Here is a 21,796-nt window from a genome sequence, read left to right as displayed (position 1 = left end):
AGGGCATAAGGAAGAACTGTTCAAATATAATTGTACAACGGCTTTAGACACTCGTTTCTTCCATGGTCCTTGAACCTCGTTACACTGAACATTTTTCATCTGTGGGTGTGCAGACCTGAGGTACGCCACCTCCACCTGATAATCTGGGGGTTACCTCCTCCTCTGTCCCTGCGGGAAGAAAGCGTTTGCATCTGTGTCCTTTGTCACATTTCTGCTTTGCACAACCCGCCCTTGGGTACCTGGCCCTCTGGAGGCCACCTCCCGCCCTGGGGCCCGGCCTGCGGCCTCCTGCTGTTAGCACACCTGAGCTCAGCTGCCCTTTGAAGTGAGGGCAGGCCTTTCATCCCCCTTCTTTTTTACTTAATGACAGCCTGGTCTTTGATCAGCACCATTTTCTCTCTCTCTCTCTCTTTTTTTTTGCTTCATATTGAGTCACTTGGAGGTGAGGAGCAGCGACCTGAAGGTCCGCCCCCAAAGGCCACAACTTTTATGAGCACGGTGGTTGTTTGACCTTCATATCTTGAGCAAACATGCCCAAGGGAGTCAGCCCTTCTCGGCCTCTCATTGATAAAATTCCCTCACCCGATAACTGACGTAAACTTGAAAGGAGAGGTGGGGGTGGGGAGGGAATGAGAAGCAAAGGAAAATGTCCATAGGACCCCCGCACACACACATTTGAAGCTGTCTCATTTAGGGCAGCCCCCCTCCCCCTTTCACACTTAGCAGCATGTGGGCCTTTCAGGTTTTGGAAGCAGAGTCAATTCTCCATGCTGGTGGGATATGTTTGTTCTCAGATTAACTTTTATGGCTCTTTAGATTATGGTCTAACAGTCTCTTGGAACTTGGTGATACAAGAAGTTCTCCTTGGTTGGATATAATTTTTATAAGGATCTTATAAGATTTTATAAGGACATCTGAAAGATTTCTAGTTAATATGAAAATCTAGGGGATGAATGCGCAATAGTCCCTGCAAAAAGCAACTCACAGATCCCTATATTCTTTGGTTTTGCTGCATTTTTCTTAATGGGAATAGAAATATGTTTTGATATTAAGCATTCTTCTCTACGTATTAAATTAGCTGTGTGCCTCACCAGTAAGTCTCCACTAAGTGTGTTTTAATGCTGTCTTAAGCTGGTCAGTCTACTTTCAGACTTCAATTTCAATAGCCTCTTAGTTTTTGGTTGGGGCATGCAGACATCTTTTAATAATAGCTTATGCAAACTGTAATTATTGAAATAAATTTATCCATAAAAGGACTCCAAAATATACTGTGTACTGTGAAAATAAACAACATAATTGTGTATTAGCTTGACATCAATTTAATGAATGATGGCATGTTATAATAAGATTGGTCTATTTTAACAGAACTTAACATTTCATTTGAGTCTGTTTTAAACCACTGTTACAAATTTTTCTGTTATAAATATGGATCACTATTTGAGGTGTTTGATGTTTGTTCTTCATAAATCAGGTGATGCCCACAAGTAACTACTGAATGAATGTTGATTAATCATGGATAATTGGACTCCCTTAGCATAGTCCCTTGGAGAAGGCAATGGCACCCCACTCCAGTACTCTTGCCTGGCAAATCCCTTGGACGGAGGAGCCTGGTGGGCTGCAGTCCATGGGTTCACGAAGAGTCGGACACGACTGAGTGACTTCATTTTCACTTTTCACTTTCATGCACTGGAGAAGGAAATGGCAACCCACTCCAGTGTTCTTTCCTGGAGAATCCCAGGGACGGCGGAGCCTGGTGGGCTGCTGTCTATGGGGTCACAGAGAGTTGGACACGACTGAAGTGACTTAGCAGCAGCAGCATAGTCCCTGCCACTAAAACAATGGACATCAATATTATTTTACTTCAAGAAAATTTGGCATACCTTTTTTTTCCTCCAACAATTAAAAATCACCTTATGGGAATATTAAAAGTATCCACTGACATAACAGAAATGTGGATGCAGAAGATGAACTAGACTTTGTTAGACCAACCTGTGTATCTTAGCATATGGAGTTATACTGTCTTTTTTTTTTTCCACTCATAAATCCATAAGCCAGAAAACAGCTTTTTCTCTGGCCTTTTCACTTTGTTCTAGTTGCTCAACATATAAAGAAATCAAGAGCAGCAAGAGTGTTGAGGGAATGATTTAGGAACAGGATGAGGGCAGCCTGTTTTGAAAGGATCAGGCGAAGGTACTAGTTAAAACACTGTCCAGTTCTCTCATCTTCCCGTAAAATGTCCCTCGAATGGGCCTCCTCTTGCCCGTTGTGCATGTATGAACGCTGGGGCCCTCCCTGACTGCCCCGTCCCCTGGCTCAGCTGAGTCCGTCACGGCGTCCTCAGACCTCCCTTATCTGAAGCTCCTCCTCATCTGTGTCTCCTCTCCCAGTATCCCCCACCCCGCCGTTGTCTGCCGTGAGATCTGAACTCTGACTATACTCAGAGCCCTGTGCTATCTGACCTGCTGATCTCTGTAGCCTTACCTCTTAACCAGCAGATGAAACAGGCCCTTTCTTCTACTTAGATGGACCTCTCACACACAGGACACCATTCCTGCTTTCTACCTTTATTCCCACAGCTGAGCCCCACCTGGAATGCCCATTTCCATAGTTTCCAAGTGTCGAAATTCTACCTGCTTTTCGAATTCCACTCCTAAGTATATTTATTAGAGCTAGAATTGATGTCTTCCTCATATGAAGTGTCCATAGCATCTCAAATTTTCTTTTTACCTGTAATGAGTGTATTTTTATCTTCAAATTACTCTTTGAAAACTTTCTCCATTGTACTTCCCAGTATGGTGATCGTTGACAGAAACATTGTAGCAAAAGTCGTCTGTGGTCCTCAGCAATTTTGGGGGTAACAGTTTTACTGAGATGCGATTCGTATACCATACGATTCATTCATGTCCAGAGCATCTCTTTTGTTTCTGCATTTAGTTCTTCCTTACCTGTTATTTATCTCCATGACTTATCGCTCCTGCGAGAACTGCTGTTCCTTGAGGCAAAGACCAGATCTCAAACATCTTTGTTTTCTCCTTAGTGGGGCATAGTGTTTGCTCTGAACATAGCAGGCACTAAAGTTCTTTCGAAAGAACCACATTTCTTCTTTCCTTCTGCCATTTCTTAATCCCATACTTTCTTTAGGAGGGGCTGGATTCAAAACTGCTTCGCAGTTAGAAGCTCCAATACTTGGGCCACCTGATGGGAAGAGATGGAAAGAAATGCTTGAAAGGTTGAGGGCAAGAGAACGGGGCAGCAGAGGATGAGATGGTTGGATGGCATCATCGACTCCACGGACATGCGTTTGAGCAAACTCTGGGAGATAGTGAAGGACAGGGGAGCCTGGCGTGCTGCTGTCTGTGAGGTCACAGCCAGATGTGATTTAGCCACTAAAAAACAGCAGCAAATTAGCCTTGAAAATGAGGGCTCTGGCTGTCAGTTTCCAGGGGGACTTGGCAGGGTTGCAGGTTTCACTCAAGTGCCATTCAAGAAGAGGGCTTGGGCGGCAGCTCTCAGAGTGAAGGCTAACGAATGCACTAGGGTCGTCGTCTTGAACTTGCCAGGTGATGGTGAGATGGAAGAGCACCCCTTATGTGAGTGAACAGATTGAGCGGCGAAGTCTGGGAGGAGTAGAGATGAAAGGGAAGAGAAGGGGAAGGCTGGAGGGATGGGCTGTGGAGGTCATCACCACCGGGCTGGGAGGTTTTAGACTTGATTTCAACAATCTGATCCATCAGGGACTATACACTCTTTTGGTGGGAGACCAGGAGACCATGTTGAAGGACTTTCTTCTGCCAAGTTTAAGGTGATGCGAGAGGAATAATTGAGAGGACGAAGTTCGTGCCGATAGCTTTCATCTGCCTGAACCATACAGGCTTCTAATGCAGCAAATGTTTATTGAGCACCTGTTGTTTTCCAAGAAGAGCGTAAGCCAGTCCCTGATTGTGCTGGGTGTTTCCTTATATGTTTCTTTCACTGTCTTTTATGTAAAAAAATTTGTGTCTCATATCAGATTTGTGCTGAGTTGTAATCAGGGGTCGGGAGGTCTCTTGCAGAGCAAAGAAGAGGTGATTGATACATGAGTATGGATGTGAGAGTTGGACTGTAAAGAAAGCTGAGCACCAAAGAATTGATGCTTTTGAACTGTGATGTTGGAGAAGACTCCTGAGAGTGAGTCTCTTGGACCGCAAGGAGATCCAACCAGTCCATCCTAAAGGAAGTCAGTCCTGAATATTCATTGGAAGGACTGATGCTGAAGCTGAAACTCCAATACTTTGGCCACCTGATGCGAAGAACTGACTCATTTGAAAAGACCCTGATGCTGGGAAAGATTGAGGGCAGGAGGAGAAGGGGACAATAGCAAATGAGATGGTTGGATGGCATCACCAACTCAATGGACATGAGTTTGAGTAAACTCCAGGAGTTGGTGATGGACAGGGAGGCCTGATGTGCTGCAATCCATGGGGTCACAAAAGTCGGACACGACTGAGCGACTGAAATGAACGGAAGGAGATTGAGAGTGACAGGATGTGTTGTGTGTTGTGGTGCTCAGTCGTGTCTGACTCTTTGCGACCCCATGGACTATAACCCGCCAGGCTCCTCTGTCCATGGGATTCTCCAGGCAAGAATACTGGAGTGGATTGCCATTTCCTTCTCCAGGGGATCTTCCCAACCCAGGGATCGAACCCACATCTCCTGTGTGTCTCCTGCATCGGTATGCAGGTTCTTTACCACTGAGCCACCTGGGAAACCCGGCAGGGTGCTCACGCCCATATTACTGTGAAACGTTACTCTTTTAGGGTAGAGAAATACTGTGAGCATCATCGTAAGCAAGCATTGACGCTTACTGTCACCCGCGGTGGGACAGGGTGACATCAGGTGCCTCCCCCATGAGGCCACATGCTGTGCATACCTCCTCTCATTTTCCTGCTGGAAACGTTCACCTTGAATTGCTTCATGGGGAAATGATCAGACCACGGGAAACTGTAGGGCAGTTGGTTGGTCTGGATCCCCCGGAGGAGGAAATGGCAACCTGCTCCAGTGTTGTTTCCTGGGAAATCCCATGGACAGAGGAGCCTGGCGGGAGACAGTCCATGGGGTCGCAAGGAGTTGGAAATGACTGAGCATGCACACACACATTTAAATATATCATTGACACAGAAGAGAAAGAAAGAAAAAGTTGCTCGGAAATTAGAGATGAAGCAGCTCTGTCGCCCAGTGTCTGATTCTTGATTGGATCCTGGATTCTGTCTACTTCATCCCCCCCAGAAAAAGAGACAGTTCGGTTGGGGAAATTTGAATCTGGACTGGATATTAGATACGATGTTATGTCAGCTTTAGCTTGCTTGGGTGTGATGATGGTTCTTTGTCTATGAAGGAGACTCTTCTCACTCTGAGAAGACAGTTGAAGTGCTTGGAGTATGATGTCTGCAAGTTACCTTACAAATTGTAGCAATTATAGTTTAAAAAAAAAAAAAGCTGGATATGTGTAGACAGACAAAATGAATCAAGGTAAAGGGAATGGGATATTCACTTTTCATTAAACTTTCCAGTAGCTTTAAAATGATTTTGACACAAAGAGTTGGAGAAAATAGAGTTATGTCCTTGGGCTCTTGGATCCTTGAGTGATAACGCTGACAAAGATCTTCCTTTAAATTGCTCATTTTACCGGTCTTCACGGGGATTGGATGCTGAGATCATGTGGGTGCCTGAGTTCCCCGTGCTGCGCTCACTCTGCCTCGTGGAGTCTTTGAACTCTGTGCCTTGTTTTAATCCTTGGAGAATTCACTCTGGCTTCCGAACCCAGCCCGTGGGGCAACGATAAGGAATCCGGTGGGTGGCCGCCTCTCTGTGGGCGGCAGAAGGGCTTTCTGAGATGCTGGACTTGGGATGTCTGCCACACCTCAGCAACTTGTGGTGGGGGTTCGAAGCTGGCGTGAGACCCCGTGTTGGGGGTCGGCGGCCCCAGCCTGGCCTTCAGGAGAGCATACGGCGGTTCACCTGTGAATTCTGCATTGGTTCCTGGGAGCCTCGTCTTCTTTCAGGTCTGGACTAGAATATATTTCAGGGAACGAGACTGTACCTATTTGCCTCTCGAGAGACCATAGCAAGCACGATGGTGTTGATATCAAAATATCTGTAGTTTGGGAGCTTCCACCGGGCCATCTCACAAGAGATGCTTCTGGGGTGGCAGGCCACTTTGGGGTTGGGTTTGGAAAGTGGGGATGACTGCACTGGTCACGAGGAATTCTGAGTGCATTCTGGGGGAGCGGGGAAGGTGTCCGGAGCCAGTGAAGGCATGGAGGGTGTGCCTGGGGGGAGGGGTCCCGGAGCCCCGGGCGCTGTGCCAACTTCCCCGTGTAATCCTTGAGACAGGCCGGGGCCGCCGTGTGGGCTCATGTCCTTTTAACACACGTGGCGTCAGTCCAGGCAGTCAGGTAGCTGCCCCGCGATGGCCTGCCGGCTCCCGGTGGTCAGGTGGGGCACCTCACTGACCCATCCTCTGGGGCGCTGATTTGCCATTTAGGTGGCTGGACACAGCTCACTGCTGACCTCTGGCCACCAGCGGGAGAGATGCTGGAGGAGTCCCCTTTCGTCCTCTCTGTGGGAGTCGTAGCAAAGGATGGAACGGAACAGGTGGCTGTTCTGGGCTGGAAACTTCCTGCAAATTTCCACTGATTCTCACTGTGATCTCTCAAGGTAGCTGAGGGCAGAGGTGTGAGAGAGGTGGAGAGACTTTGCCGAGGTCACACCTTTATACTTTTTTTTTTTTAAGTGTTTGTTTATTTCTTTGGGCATACCAGGTCTTGGCTCCGGTGCGCGGGAGCCTCGCTCTTTGCTGTCACACGGGGTCTTGAGTTGCAGCATGTGAACCCATTGTCTCACGTGGGATCCAGTTCCCCGACCAGGGATCGAACCCCGACCCCCTTCATTTGGAGCATGGGGTCTTAGCCGCTGGACCACCGGGGAAGTCGCAAGATCACACCTTTTGAAAGGTTGCACTCCATTTATACTTATTTTAAAAATAGGCCATCAATTCTCATGCAAATTAAGTGGGAGAGGAACCTTCAAGTTTTCATATAATCGAGTAGATTGCAAGCTGATTTGGAAGAGTATTAATCTCTGGACATAAAGTTTTAACATTTTTTTTGATTGATTTATTTATTTGGAGTATAATTGCTTTACAGTGTTGCCACACGGTTATTTTAAATGATGTAGAACCTGCTAGGTAAATGAACAGCAACATAGGAATGCAAATATAGCAATTTTTTAAAAATTTACTTTAAAATATTTTCAGGGCTCCCTGGTGGCCCAGACAGTAAAAGAATCTGCCTGCAATGCAGGAGATCCTGGGTCGGGATGGTCTCCTGGAGAAGGGAAGAGCTACCCTCTCCAGTATTCTTGCCTGGAGGATTTCTTGGACAGAGGAGCCTGTTGGGCTACATACAGTCCATGGGTCGTAAAGAGTTGGATGTGACTGAGTGATTCACACTCTTTTCAGTCAATGCTTTTTTATTTGGGGAGCGGGCGGTGGGTGTTGCGATGGGTCTCTGCTGGACACGGGCTTTCCCTGGTTGCAGCGAGTGGGGTGAGACTCTTGTGGTGCTTGGGCGTCCCACTGTGGTTCCTCTTGTTCCCGAGCACAGGCTCTGGGACACGTGGCCTCAATAGTTGAGGTGCATGGGCTCAGTTGCCCTGCCGCACGGGGGATCTTCCTGGACCAGGGGCTGAACCCATGTCCCCTGGATTCGCAGGCAGATTATCCAGTGTACCACCAGGGAGATCCCAGTTAGTGCTTTGTGATATCAGGTTATTCTTTCTCTTTACCCTACTAAAGCATCCAAGTGTGTATTTAGAATGGATATTTGGGAATTACAGAATTCTTGCCCTTTCTTTGGGATTTTCTTTTTACCGCTTCTCCTCTTGCCTCTGAAGAATGACAGATGTTTGAAACCATTGGAAGCTGTCTACACTGTCTACCCCTGGTGCATCAGCAGTCTGAGTGAGACCTGCCCCGCTCCCACTGGCCCCCAGCCACTTCTCCAGGACCCTCCCCTTTACTTACGCTCTTTAGAGAGAGCCGTGGTCTCCCCTTTGCGAATATTCTTGCTGAGACGCAGCTCAGGCTGTGTCTGCACTTTTGCTGGTCGTGAGCCAGGAGACCCCCTTGCTTTCTGTGAAGCCATCCGTCTCCTCCCCTCTGCGGGCAGGTGGCCTTCAGGAGTTATATCGCTTGCATCTTGACCAGTCCCACTAGGTTAGGTCAGTTGGGATAGACCAAGTGGTGGAAGCTGTTCTGTCCCAAAGCTGTTCCGTCTTTGCATCAGACCCAGGTCTCAGCTCTGTCCTCACCTTCTCTGCTTTTTCCTCCTTTTATTCCCTCCTCCTGCCCTCCTTACCTTAGTTAGCTTGGGCTCCTGGATCAGGGTACCCCAGACAGGGGGCTTCCACAGAAGACAGCTGCTCTCACAGTTTTGGAGGCCGGACTTTGAGATCAAAGTGTCGGCAGGGTTGGTTTCACACGAGGCCTCTTCTCTTGGCTGGTAGATGTCTGTCTTCACGTTCACGTGGTCTTTCCTCTGTGTTGGTCTGTGTCCTCATCTCCTCCCATAAGGACATCAGTCGTTTTGTCTGGGTGCCCACCCAAATGACCCTGTCTCCACGTAAGTCACATTCTGAGTACTGGGGTGTTAGGACTGCGACATAAGAATCCCGGGGGCATTATTCAGCCCATCGGGCCCCCTTCCTGCCCTCACCCCACCGCCCTGCCACTCTCTTTCCGACTTCCTGCCTTCAGTTGTCTTCCTCCCACTTCCTTTCCTTGACCTGTAAGGCACCCTGCACAGCTAGAAGGACCATGAAAGCTGAGAAATCTAAATGCCCGGTTTCTCCTTTCTGCCCTTCTATTAATTTGCTTTGTGACTTGAATTATTTACCCATTCTTTTTTCTTTTTTTTCTGCGCTGTGTGGCATGTGGCACGGCCTAGCAGTCAGGGTCTTAGTTCCCCAACCTTGCATCGAACCCGTGCCTCCTGCAGTGGACGTGCAGGGTCTTAACCTCTGGGCCGCCAGGGAAGTCCACGTTCACCCATTCTTGAAACATTGATTTCCTTGGCTGCAGGATGTGAGCTCTCCTTCCTTCCTTCTCTTCCTTTACAGGACTATAGTCAGGAGAACCCAGAATAAGAGCTCAGATTTTTAAATGATTTTAAAATAGGATATGTACCGAAGTGGTTCGCCATTCCCTTAAGATATAAGAAGGTCCTGACAAAGTATCTTGTAGACACGTCTACAAGATTATTTGGAGTGCTTGGAATTCTAATGAAAACAGGGTGTGTTTCAAGTCTGCAAGTTTTACAATGGTTTTGTTATCCTTAATATATATTATTAGCAGTCAGTCATGTGGGTTGTAGGTTTAGTCCGCCCCCACCAACGGTCTCACTGTTGCTCAAAGACAAGGCAAGAACAGCTCAAACCAAGCTCCGTCAGGCGTCTGGCAGAGACCCCCCCCCCCATGCCCATGTCCTGACTGACTGCAGGAGTGGCCTTTAGCCGAGGTTCGGCCTCCAGACGTGTGATCGGGCTGCAGGATCAGAGCTGTGCGTCTCGAGTGACGGTGGGAAAGGCACTTGGTGGGACACCTCTGGCGACGTGGGAGGGTGGGGGTGCGCGCGCTCCGTCCCTGGGTTGTAGCCTCGCATGCGATCTCTGCACTGCTGGCAGACGCTACGTCACATCTTTTATCTCCGCTGGCTCACCCGGGTTTCATCGTGTTGCCCAACAGCCCTCCGTTGCAGAGAGCAGTCAAGAATAGCCACAAGTGAACCGTTGGAGAGCGGGTGACTTCGCTGTCTCCTCCCCAGCTGCTGGCCCGTGAGACAAAGCAGTATTCTTTGAGAGAACAGGCATACGCCCCGGCTGCCGGGCCGTGAGGTGGGAGATGGGTTGGGACATGTGGAGCGCGTTTGTTTTATCAGGTGCTTCCCTGCCAGCAGGGTGATGTCAGCTGGTTGCTGTGGGCTGTGGTCAGACGGGAGACGGAGCCCACTGCTGGGCGGCCGGCTTGGGGGACCGGGCCGTGGTTTTCATACCTCTTTGATTTAGGTTCTGACACGATAAAAGAGACGAGGAGGAGAGGAGAACATAAAATCTTGGACACAGCCAAGATGTAAATTGTGGCAGGAAACTCTCCGTCGAGTGAGGCATAAGCGGTTCATGAAAAATCCGTAGAAGTTATAGCATGTGTTAGTTGCTCAGTCATGTCTGACTCTTCGCCACCCCAAGGACTGTATGTAGCCAGCCAGGCTCCTCTGTCCATGGAAGTGTCCAGGCCAGGATACTGGAGCGGGAGACGTTATAGCAAGAGAATCCTTAAACACACAGTCATTTCAGCCTTGCGCCGCCTGACTGGTCTCCACATAGCCACAGTCAATGCCGCGATTTTGGTTCACCTCCCCTGCGTCACGCACAGTCTTCAATGCGGCCGCAGAGCTGGTGAGGAGGAGGCGTGGCGGGGAGCTGGCCCGGGTCTGGCGCCCGCCCCCCGCCTTGTCCTGGGGTCTCTTTACCTCTCTGAACCAGCCCCGTGGCCTCCTCTCCGTGGTGAAGGTCTGCGTTTTTGTGGACCAGACCACCTTTCTCCCAGGCCTCCACTGACGAACAACAGCTTTCTTGCAGCGCTGAAATAAGGAAATGAAGCTGGAAGGCCGAGCCTGCGAAGGGTTCTTGGTTTTTAACCAAATCTCCTTCAGCTGTGAGGTCAGCGGTCAGGGGTCTCAGTTGCAGCTTTTTCTCCTCGCCCCTTGTCCAGCGTGTCCGGTAACAGGTGAGTGCTTCTCTGTCAGCCACCTCTGGAAGATCCACGTTACGGAGCGTGTAGAGATGAGAGCCAGAGGCAGGCCGTCAGCGTGAACTCAAGGGGCCTCCCAGAGGGAGCGGTAAAGAACCCGCCTGCAGTCCCGGAGGACCCGGGTTTGATCCCTGGGTCGGGAAGATCCCCTGGAGGAGGAAATGGCAACCCGCTGCAGTATTCTCTCCTGGAGGAGCCCATGGACGGAGGAGCCCGGCGGGCTACAGTTCCTGGGGTCGCAGAGAGTCGGCCACGACTGAGCAGCTAGGCATGTGGGCCCCCAAGGTTAAAGAGACAGGCGCCGTTTTGAAGGCCCTCCAGTGAGGCTCCGCACTGGGTCTGGTCTAAGATGGACCATGTGTCACGTCCCCCAAAGAAAGAGACACACCTCTCATCCAAAGATGCCACCTGATGAAGGACAAGGGTCAGTTTCATTATAGTGTAGGAAGTCTAGAGTCCTAGAAGCTTTAGTTGTGGCAGGAACATGACTCTGAATCGAAGCTGTGGATTCCTGGGGCTCATCTCTCTCCTTTGATCTCTCTTCCCTTCGTCCCCATTCTGACTTGGAAAGCAGGATTTTCCTCTGATATCTCACCAGAATCATTATATAGCACATCATAAAGCTAAGTGGTTTTCTTTTTTCTTTCACTCTGTGAAACTTTTTTTTTAAATTTGAAATTAGTATATGCTGACTCTTGTGAAATCTTGGGCCAAAATCCTTGCTCATCTTCAAAATTTGGAAAAATAATTAAGGAACACTTTTGATCCATTTACTAAAACTACTATCATGACTGGAAATAAGAACTAATTTTTGTATCCATTAGGCACTGTTCTTCGGTAACAGATACCTGGATAAAATTATCTTCTATTTAACAGGCCAGATACAGTTTGAGTCGAGCTCCTTTAGTTATAATTGTAATCTCTTAAAAAAAAAAAAGTTAAATTGACAATTGTAGCTAAGCCAACTCAGAAACTTAAAATACCGGCTTCCTCAGACAGCTCAAGTGCCCCTCTCTTGTTTGTTCTTGACAAAGAAAGATCATTTTTCCTTTTTCAAATTACCAAACCATTGTGAGATTTAGCATACCCATTAGCGCAAAAGAAAAAAGCCTTTTATACCCCAAGATAAATTCTTTTTGGTGTGTATTCTTTCCCTTCCCTGCTTGTGGTCAGAGTCTGTATAAAAATTTCGTCATCTTTTTTTTTTTCTGACAGCACTTCTCACAGCCTTCGGCGTGTAATAGACACTCAAACACGGTCTGATTAAAAGCTGAGCCGGAGCTTAATAGGATTCTGATGAACCCAAGTGCCTGCATAACCTCAAGCTCTTCTGCTCTGATTTTTTTTTTTTTTTACACTTGATAAATATTTAGAAAGTTATCTGACCATGACATAGTAGAAAGATATAGCTATAGTAACAAGAGGCTTATTTTTATTTCAGGGACAATTAATGGGTGCTTGTTCTTATTTAACAGTTAATTGTGGAGACAAGGATCTCGTCACAGTGGGATCTTCTTTCACCTACTTACAAATACAGCTCTAGGGAAGTGTAATTCACATTATCGTACCGTTCGCCCACTTAAAGCACATGAGACGGTGAATTTTATTGTATTCACAGGGCTCTGCAGCCTTCATCACATTTAGGAACATTCTGTTATCATTCCCAAGAGAAACCCTGCCCTCCCTCGCAGTCATGTCCCACCCTGGACTTCTCCCAACTCCCAGCTGCCACCAATCTACTTTCCTTTATTTTAAAACGAATCTGCTTTCTGTCTCCTCGCATTTGCCTGTGGTGGACACGGCGTAAAATGGAGCCAGACGGCACGTGGCCTTTCGGATTGGCTTCTTTCACTCGGCATCCTGTCCGCTAGGTTTGCCGGTGATGGAGCACGAATCAGGGCTTCAGTCCTTCTTGTGGCCGAATAACGACACTCCCGCGTGTGGAAAGACCACGTTTCCTGCGTCTGCTCCGCGCTGGGTGTGTGGGCTTGGGGCTGTGAAGAACACAGCTGCTGTGAACATTCGTGGCTCGGTCTTGTGTGATTGTGTGTTCCCATTTCTCTTGTATCTCTCTACCTTGGAGGGGGGTGGCTGGATCTGTGCTTAACCATTTGAGAAGCTGCCCCTCGTGGTTTTCCCTAGCACCTGCACCATTTTACATTCACATCAGGAAGACACGAAGGTTCTAACCTGTCCACGTCCTCACCAGCACACGTCCTGTGTCTGTTTAGCCTGGCCTCCTAGTGGCTAGAACCTGCCTGCCAGTGCAAGCATACCTAAGAGATGCAGGTTTGATCCCTTGTTTGGGAAGATCCCCTGGAGGAGAGCATGGCGATCCACTGCAGTATTCTTGCCTGGAGAATCCCAGGGACAGAGGAGCCTGAGGGGCTACTGTTCATAGGGTTGCCCAGAGTTGGACACGACCAAGCACGCATGCACGCACGACTAATTATGTTGAAGATATTTCCTCCTGCTTGGTTACTGGTCATCTGTAGACCTTCTTTGGAGAAAGTTCTATTCAGATCCTTTCCTCTATTTAATTTGGGTTATCTTTCTGTTATTGAATTTTAAAGAGTTCTTCATATAAATATATACTCAAATTGATCTTTAAAAAGTCCTTATTCTACTATTTTTTAATCTTTAACATATCCCCAAACTCTGTTCCTGGGCATCCTGGCCTTATACACACATTGTCAGTGTATCGTGACCCTCTGCTGTGTGGAATACACTGGGGTCTCTGCTCCAAGGATAGGAAATGAATACAGTGTCCCTTACTTCAAGAGACACAAAGTGGGAAGGGCCCTAGTGATACATTTCTATGAGCGTCAGGAAAAGAGATGATTTTCAGATAGAGGAATCAAGGAAGGCAGCCTGAAGGAGGTGGCATTTTTAGTTGGCCTTATGTATAGGATTGAATACCAGAAGATTAGGGGGAGAACCCAAGTAAAGATTGTGAGTTCTCTGTGTTGTGTGGTGACCGGTTAACTTTTAGGGCTAAGATTTTCAAAGCCTAGAAAGAGGAATACTGGGGACACAGGTGGGAAACCCAGTTGGGACCAGATGTTGCGTGTGAAGGCTGGAGCAGCCTGGATCGTGTTTTGTCAGTGACTGGAGAGCTCCTGGCTGGCTGGGTGAGGGTGGGGCCGCGTGGAAGGCTGAGTCTACCTAGGTGTAGGGTGCCTTGGGGCGGGGTCACGGAAGCCACCGCTGCTGCGATTGCCTCTTAGAGACTGATGCGTGCTTTAGGAAGTCAGGAAGGAACTCCTGGGAGAATTGTTTAATCTCATGGTTTCCAAATGTATTTGACTATAGCTTCTCTCTTTTTTTTTTTAACCATCTAAGATCGGAGGTCCATACTTTGGGTTTTGATGTCTTAGTTCAGTATTTCACAACTAATTGGTAAAGGATCCGCCTGCCAGTGCAGGAGATATAGGAAGAGAGAGTTGGATTCCTGAGTCCAGAAGATCCCCTGGAGGAGGAAACGGCCCCCCAGCCACTCCAGTGTTCTTGCCTGGAGAATCCCATGGACACAGGAGCCTGGCAGACTGCAGTCCATGGGGTCGCAAAGAGTCGGACACGACTGAAGCGACTTCGCACACAGTACCAGGTCTCAGTAAATGTTGGCTGGTTGGTTACCTAATAGATGAGGGGATTGTGGACCACAGAATTGGGTGTGAAGGAATGTGAGAGGCTAGCTGGTCCACCCCCTGGTTGCATGGAGGCCCAGGGAGGGGAATGTTAGTCTGACAGGCAGCGGGCATGGCTCTTGGGACTGTTAACCCGCCCACGTGTGACCCTGAGTGGGTCACATCGGTCACTCAGAGGAGTCCAGTACTGACGGCAGGCATGTCCCCATCGTCTCTGGAGGACCCCCAGGGGGAGCAGGACCACCCGTGCTTCCTCCGTGGGTCCTCTACCCCCCAGGTCCCCTATCTCCAGTGTTGTCAAAAGATTCATTCCTGTGGACTGGGGCACACGCCAGCGCATCCGTTTGATGAACTTAAATGCAAACAAGCCCAAGAACTTGTACAAGGATGGGAGCTGGGGAGTGGAGCGGGAATGTAATTCTTACCCCAAGGGTTGTGCTTTTCACGTAACGGCAAACGTTTGTGTAATGAGTGACTCTTCCTTTTTTTGGGAGCGACTCTTCCTTTGTTGCTATAGTGGCAGTTTTCCATGGCAACTGCTGTTGCCACACATCTGGCATCTTTACGAAATGGCTCCCAAAGCCCAGGGGTCCACACGGAGTCCTCCTCACCCCGCGTATCCTTCCAAGGACATGGAGAAACGCTGGGTGGAGCGCACGCTGGCGCCGGGCCTTGGGGATGAGGCTTCTTCTGCAGTTGCTGAATTTCTGGGGGTCTTACGGGGCTCCTCCAGAAGTTAACCGCGCTGCTGATGCTCTGTGGAGGAGGGGCCGACTTGGGGTATTTTCTGATTTATCAAGATACAGACATCAGCAGTGCTGTTTGTTTGTTTAAACTAGAAACGACTTACTAGGAAGTAGAGGGTCAACCAAAATCCTGCTGCATTTCTGAGGCCAGCACGGGGCTTGTTTTTTTAGGTATTTTATTTAAGATGGAAAGTTCCAGTTTGCTTTGGGACCAGAGCCCTTAAAAGAAATCCTGACTGGAGGTGGCTTACGGGTGACCGTATGTTTGCTAGCTTATATCCTGCTGACTAAATTGGCAAAGTTTTTATTTTCCCTGGTAAACATGAAGAAGGTGTTTTTTTTTAAATTCCCCTCACTCCTCCTAACAGGGTCATGTTTGTCGTGTGTGTGTGAAGCGAGCGACTGTTAGAACTGCCCACGCATCTGTGATGATAGGAATATTAGTGTGGCAGATGAAGGTCGCCTCTCTCAGGTTCCACAGGCCTTTATCCCAGTGTGACTCTTGAATGGGGACCCAAGTGGAAACAGAAATGGTCAGGCCTTTGAGGCCAAATATCAGAAGCACCACAGAGGGGTTATTATTTGTGAGAATTTTAGGTAAACCACCAACCCCGCCCCCCCGCCCCGTTCCATGACTTAGAAAACGAAGTTTGCTCTTAAAAGTAAATATTACTCTCACTTACAAATATTAGAAGGTACATAACCATTTTTAAAATGAAAGGTTATGATTATTTTAATTCATAAGGAGGCCCAAAGTTAGCTGTTCGCTCAAAGCCTTTCTGAAACAGGAGTGAAAAACACCCAGATGTCGAATCCGATCAGAATGTGAACTCTGATGTGAGTGTCCGACTTTGAAGGTATTTTGAGAGCTGCCCCTGTGCATCAGCTCGTGACAAATTACTCACGGAGACGCGGTGTAGATCATAGTCATGATGTTTGTGACATGCAGGTTTTCAGTGTAGTCTGAGGGAAAAATGCTTATTTCCCATTAAACCATGGTGTTTTAACACTGGGGGCAAATACGTGAACTATGAGCCCAGAAAATTTCCTCATTCTTTAAAAAAAAAATAACATACCAAAAACATAATAAAAATGTAACAAGCAAGAGAAGTGAGGTGAGGGGTTTAATGAAGCCACGGTTAGGTCATCCTCTTCCAGATCAGCAGTTGAATCACCCACAAGTCAAAAGACCTTTCATGCTTTCAGTTAACTCCTGAGGTGGTTCATGGTCTGCACTCCCCCGTTACTTTACTGCAAGTTTTTATTTTAACCTAGACCCTAAAAAGTTGCTGAAGGGGAGAGGATGGTTATGTGACGTAATGATGTAGTTCGCTCTGGGGTGACGTTTTTGCAGTCTTTAAGTGTAACAGATGAACACGTGGTTCACCGTGAAGCCGTGCAACGTTATATGTCAATTATATCTCAGTGAAGCTGGGGGAGACAAGAGCGATCGTGCTGGGAAGCCACGTTTATGTAGAAAGTCTCATGCCCGGCAGCTCACTGCGGGCCTGGGCCCGTTCTGAGCACCCCGGGGCAGCCCATCACGTTGCCAGCGACTTTCCCCCGGGAGTCGTGGGGGCGGGCGGGCGCTTCTGTCCTGCCTGGTGACCACGCTGACATACCTCTGTCTCTGTGCAGGTGAAGCTGCTCTCCGAGGGGAGCCCCGGCTGCAGACCCTCCCGGTGGCCTCGGCCCTCACCGCTCACCGCACGGGGCCCCCGCCCATCAGTCCCAGCAAGAGGAAGTTCGGCGTGGACCCCGGTGACGACGACCTGGACTGTGACGCTGACCATGCTTCCAAGATGAGTCGCATCTTCGCCCCCCACCTGTAAGTGTCCCCCTCTCCGCAGCCGGCCCAGCTCACGGGGGCCTGCGGGGCCCCGCTTCTCCGGCTGCTCTGTGCTGACTCCGAAGGGAGAAGGTGTCTGCTAGTCCTCCCCACACCCCCCCCACCCCCCCCCGGCTCCCTGCCCGGAGGGGCCATTTAACTGGTTTTAATAACTTCGGGGAGGTGACCTCTGCCCCATGTGTCCGCCGTTCGCGTGCGCTCCCCACTGGGGTAACTTGGCTCAAGCGGCTTCAGGAGGGCATCGGGGAGACTTGCCTCCCTTGCCTGGTCCCTGCCAGCTGCTTCTTGGTGGGGACTGATCCCTGCTGAGTGTCCTTAGGGGCCGGGGCAGTGACCGGAGGGGCCAGCACCCCTGGACCCCGGCTGGGAAACGCCAGCTGCCTGAGATGTAGGCACGCGGGCTCGCCGGTGTGTTCGTGACACACAGCTGAGACTTTCCCACGGCGGAGGGTGGTTTTCATGTTTGGGTCTGAACACTCCGGCTCCTGCCCTCCGAGAAGTGGTCCTGAGGCCGCGGTCCTGGGGCTGTGTGGGGGGGCGCTGCTCCCTGCAGTCTGCACGCGAGTTGCCTCCGTGTCCTCCTCTGTTGAGATGAGAGCTGGAGTCTGTGTGACATCACCACGTTTGTGTTGGGAAACCCGCGTGCTTCCGTGTGCCCTAGTTTTGCTCCCCGCCCCCCCCCCCCACTGTTGTGTTTCTCACACGCACACCCTGCGGAGGGAGTGGATACTGCTTTGTATGTTTGCTGGACTCAGAGACCCCCCCCACTCTGCGGGGAGGCTGCTCTGGCGGGTGGGTGTGGTCAGAGCCCGGGGGCTCGGCAGAGGGCGGAGGTGAACAGCCCTGTTCCTTTCCCCTCCCCACGCGTGAGTTAGCGTGCAGTGATCATTCAAGATGCTCGGCTTCCCCAGTTCTTCCAAGGACGCTGCTGTTTTCTGGCAGGAGTGTGGAGCTGAGTCTGGAGGCGGGGACCTCGAGTGGTGCGAGGGCGCGGAGTGCGCCAGCAGCCCTCGGCATCTCCGGCATTCCAGCGCGCTGGGCTGTGTGCGCGGTCATAAGACACCCTGACAGTGGCGTTTATGCTCGGTAAATCACTGCGGTGTTAGTCAGAGGCTGAGCCTGCAGTCTGGAGCCTGGAATTTGCTAAGATCAGGAATCCAGCAGTGAGGCTCTGCACAACAATGACCTCTCGCAAACAGGGGAGGCTCATAACTTAGATGCTGGGCGTCCAACTGTTGGCAGTTCATTCTTTTGTCACTAGGAATCTCTTGTCTTTCCCCAAACCCAAACAAGAGACATTTGGTCTTTTTTTTTTAAAAAAAAGAAAAGGAAGGAAGTGGGAGCTGGCTGTGAGAAGGTGTGTTTTGTGATCAGACGTGCCTTAGTTGAAATCCCAGGTCTGCTACTTACCAAATCACTTCATTTACCTGGGCCCGATATCCTTCTCTACGGCGGCAGTGCTGAGTTCGTGTGTAGAGCTGTTGTGAGCAGTATGGAGTGGAGATATGCATGGAGTTGGGCACAGTACAATAGCCAGTTGATGAGAGTTACTGCTTTTATTATCACAGAGTCCATGACTCAGATATCGGTGATGATAGGAAACCAGAGCACTGTTAACGGCGAATGTGATGTTTGAAAGTCATAACTGGGTTATGGGTTCAGATTCATCCCAGCTTGCTTATTTCTCAGTGGGAGTAGGTTCCTTCCGCAAAGGATGAGTGCCGAGCGCAGTGCTCAGATAGTAAGCAGAGCTTCTATCATTACTGATATTATTAGAATGTCAAAGCATTTAGAAAATGATCTTGTGGTTGCAAATATGACCTTGATGCACAGGTTCTCTGATGACACTGTGAATACTCTATAAAGTGCCGGTAATAGAGAACTGGGGAGTTCCTGTGCAACTCACAGTCGATGTCCTCAGACAGGTTTAGAACAGAAACAGCAGCGCCGGCCAACCGCCTGGACTTAGAGACGAAAGACGTGCAGTGTCGCTTGTTGCCGAGGGGTAGCTCCTCATCTCAGTAACATTGCTGAGGTTTCGGTGTGTGTCTTCTAAGAGCCGAATGACTAGTTTTACAGGCAGTGTAAAAGATACTTCTCCTCTTATGACTCCATGGGGTAGGGTAGCTTGTAAGTGTGTTGCTTGATTTAGTGAAAAGTTTGCCATGCGTGTTTTCCAAGACCCGGATGATTAGTTTTGGAGGCAGGTTTAAAAGATACTTCTCCTCTTACGACTTTGTGAGGTAGGATGCTTAGTAAGTGCGTTGCTTGATTTGATGAAATGTTTGCCATTTAAACTGTAGTGCATGCCCTCCTTTTTATTTAAGGTGCCTGAAAGTTTTCCATACTAAACTACAGATTCGTGTGAAGAGGACTTGTGCTCAGCCTCATCTGACTCTTTGCCACCCCGTGGACTATCGCCCGCCAGGCTCCTCTGTTCATGGGATTTTCTGGGCAAGAGCACTGGAATGGGTTGCCATTTCCTCCTCCAGACATGTGGAGAGGAGGGGGGTCCTCAAAGATGTATGCTTTGGCTGCATTTCACAAAACCATCATATTGAGTTATTTTCCACTAGAGCGAGGGTAAGATTGAGGCAGGGTAGGAAGCTACAGAGTATGACTGTCTTCTGATTTCTTTAGGGAAGGAAGGGGAGAGAGCAGAGGTTCCCCTAGTGATTTCTCCAGATTTTGGAAATTGAGAATTCCAGGTCATTTGAACTGCTTATTGAAAGGGTGGCCCTGAGGAATTTTTGTGTTTTTTTGGCTTATTTGTTCTGATTTTTTTATTGCCTAAGAAAAGTGTTAAGAACATGAATGTCTTGTTTGGGAATTGAAAAGTACTCTGTCTGCCACTTAGAAAGAAAGTGGACTAAGGTATGAGGCAAGGGTTAGGGTGAGATTCACCTTACCAGAATGAATTTCAGAAGTCATTTCATCTGTGATCCTGGTTTTCAAGTGTGAGCCGATGTGGAAGAGCTCTCCTGTCACCCGTCTGTCATTCCTATGGACTCCAGGGCTCCTCTTTTATTAGGTGAGTTTAACTGTCCCTGATTTTGGCAGATAAGAGCCCCTTCAGCTGACTCCTGTGTCCTTCTTACATGAAGCCCTTTCTTGCTGTCTGGCAGACCACGTGCTTACCTTGTAAGGTTTCTGCATCTGATTCCTTTCAATGGGGAGTAGTCTTTAGAAGCCAAGATCTGGGTGCTAAGTGTTAACTGTGGTATCATTGCCTCTAGACTTGAGTTGTCTCGTGTATTAATAGTAGACATGGTTGCGTGTGGCCGTTCACATTTCACTTCAAATAAAGTTAAAAACTCAGCTCCTTAGTCATACTAGCCCCATTTTCAGCTCTGTAGCCACATGTGGCTCATGGCTACCACACTGGACAGCATACACACACAGCATTTCTGGCATCAGAGGAAGCTTGGTTTCTATACTCAGTGAAAGGAGCTAGGGAGTCATGGGTTCACTTTAATACTGCAGTTTTAATTCAACTCCACAGAGCTCTTCCTCACCCATCCCAGTGCATCTTCTATCTCCATGGTTACGGCAATATCAACTCCTTTAGTGTTCCGTCCTGCAGTACACATCAGAGTGGCAGAGTTGCTGTGCCCTTAGCATTCTGAAAAACAAACCTGCTAAGAAGAATTTAAGATCTGTAGATTGTTTCCCCACCCTAAGCTGAGGAACTCTTCTTGTACAGAAGGAACTGTACAAAAAAGACCTTCCTGACCCAGATGACCATGAGGGTGTGATCGCTCACCTAGAGCCAGGCATCCTGGAGTGCGAAGTCAAGTGGGCCTTAGGAAGTGTCACTATGAACAGAGCTCCTGGAGGTGGTGGAATTCCAGCTGAGCTATTTCAGATCCTAAAAAAATGATGCTGTGAAAGCACTGTATTCCATATGCCAGCAAATTTGGAAAACTCAATGGCCACAGGACTGGAAAAGGTCAATTTTCTTTCTACTCCCAAAGAAAGGCAATGCCAGAGAATGCTCATACTACTACACAATTGCACTCATCTCACACGCTAGCAAAGTAATGCTCAAAATTCTCCAAGCCAGGCTTCAACAGTATGTGATCCGTGAACTTCCAGATGTTCAAGCTGGATTTAGAAAAGGCAGAGGAACCAGAGATCAAATTGCCAACATCCGTTGGATCATCGACAAAGCAAGCGAGTTCCAGAAAAACATCTACTTCTGCCTTATTGACTACACCAAAGTCTTTGACTATGTGGATCACAACAAACTGGAAAATTCTTCAAGAGATGGGAATACCAGACCACCTGACCTGCCTCCTGAGAAATCTATATGCTGGTCAAGAAACCACAGTTAGAACTGGACATGGAACAACAGACTGGTTCCAAATAGGGAAAGGAGTATGTCAAGGCTGTGTATGTCACCCTGCTTATTTAACTTCTATGCAGAGTACATCATGCGAAATGCTGGGCTGGATGAAGTTTAAGCTGGAATCAAGATTGCTGGGAGAAATACCAATAACCTCAGATATGCAGATGACACCACCCTTACGGCAGAAAGCAAAGAAGAACTAAAGAGCCTCTTGATTAAAGTGACAGAGGAGAGTGAAAAAGTTGGCTTAAAACTCAACATTCAAAAAACTAAGATCATGGCATCTGGTCCCATCACTTCATGGCAAATAGATGGGGAGACAATGGAAACAGTGACAGACTTTATTTTCTTGGGCTTCAA

The 21,796-nt window shown here is 48.6% G+C and overlaps 1 protein-coding gene across 4 annotated transcripts in view; it reads left to right on the top strand.

The window, feature by feature from the left end:
* VGLL4 (vestigial like family member 4) overlaps nucleotides 1-21,796 on the top strand; it is a 152,820-nt gene that overhangs the window by 99,399 nt on the left and 31,625 nt on the right. For all 4 annotated transcript variants that reach the window (XM_043885787.1, XM_043885788.1, XM_043885786.1 and 1 more), the window contains one exon: nucleotides 16,878-17,067. In XM_043885787.1, coding sequence (XP_043741722.1) covers nucleotides 16,878-17,067 — 190 coding nt within the window. The remainder of the gene's footprint in view (nucleotides 1-16,877; nucleotides 17,068-21,796) is intronic.

This window comes from Cervus elaphus, chromosome 24, assembly GCF_910594005.1.
Source record: "Cervus elaphus chromosome 24, mCerEla1.1, whole genome shotgun sequence".
NCBI classification, from domain to species: domain Eukaryota; kingdom Metazoa; phylum Chordata; class Mammalia; order Artiodactyla; family Cervidae; genus Cervus; species Cervus elaphus.
This window is presented reverse-complemented; position numbering and strand designations above follow the sequence as displayed.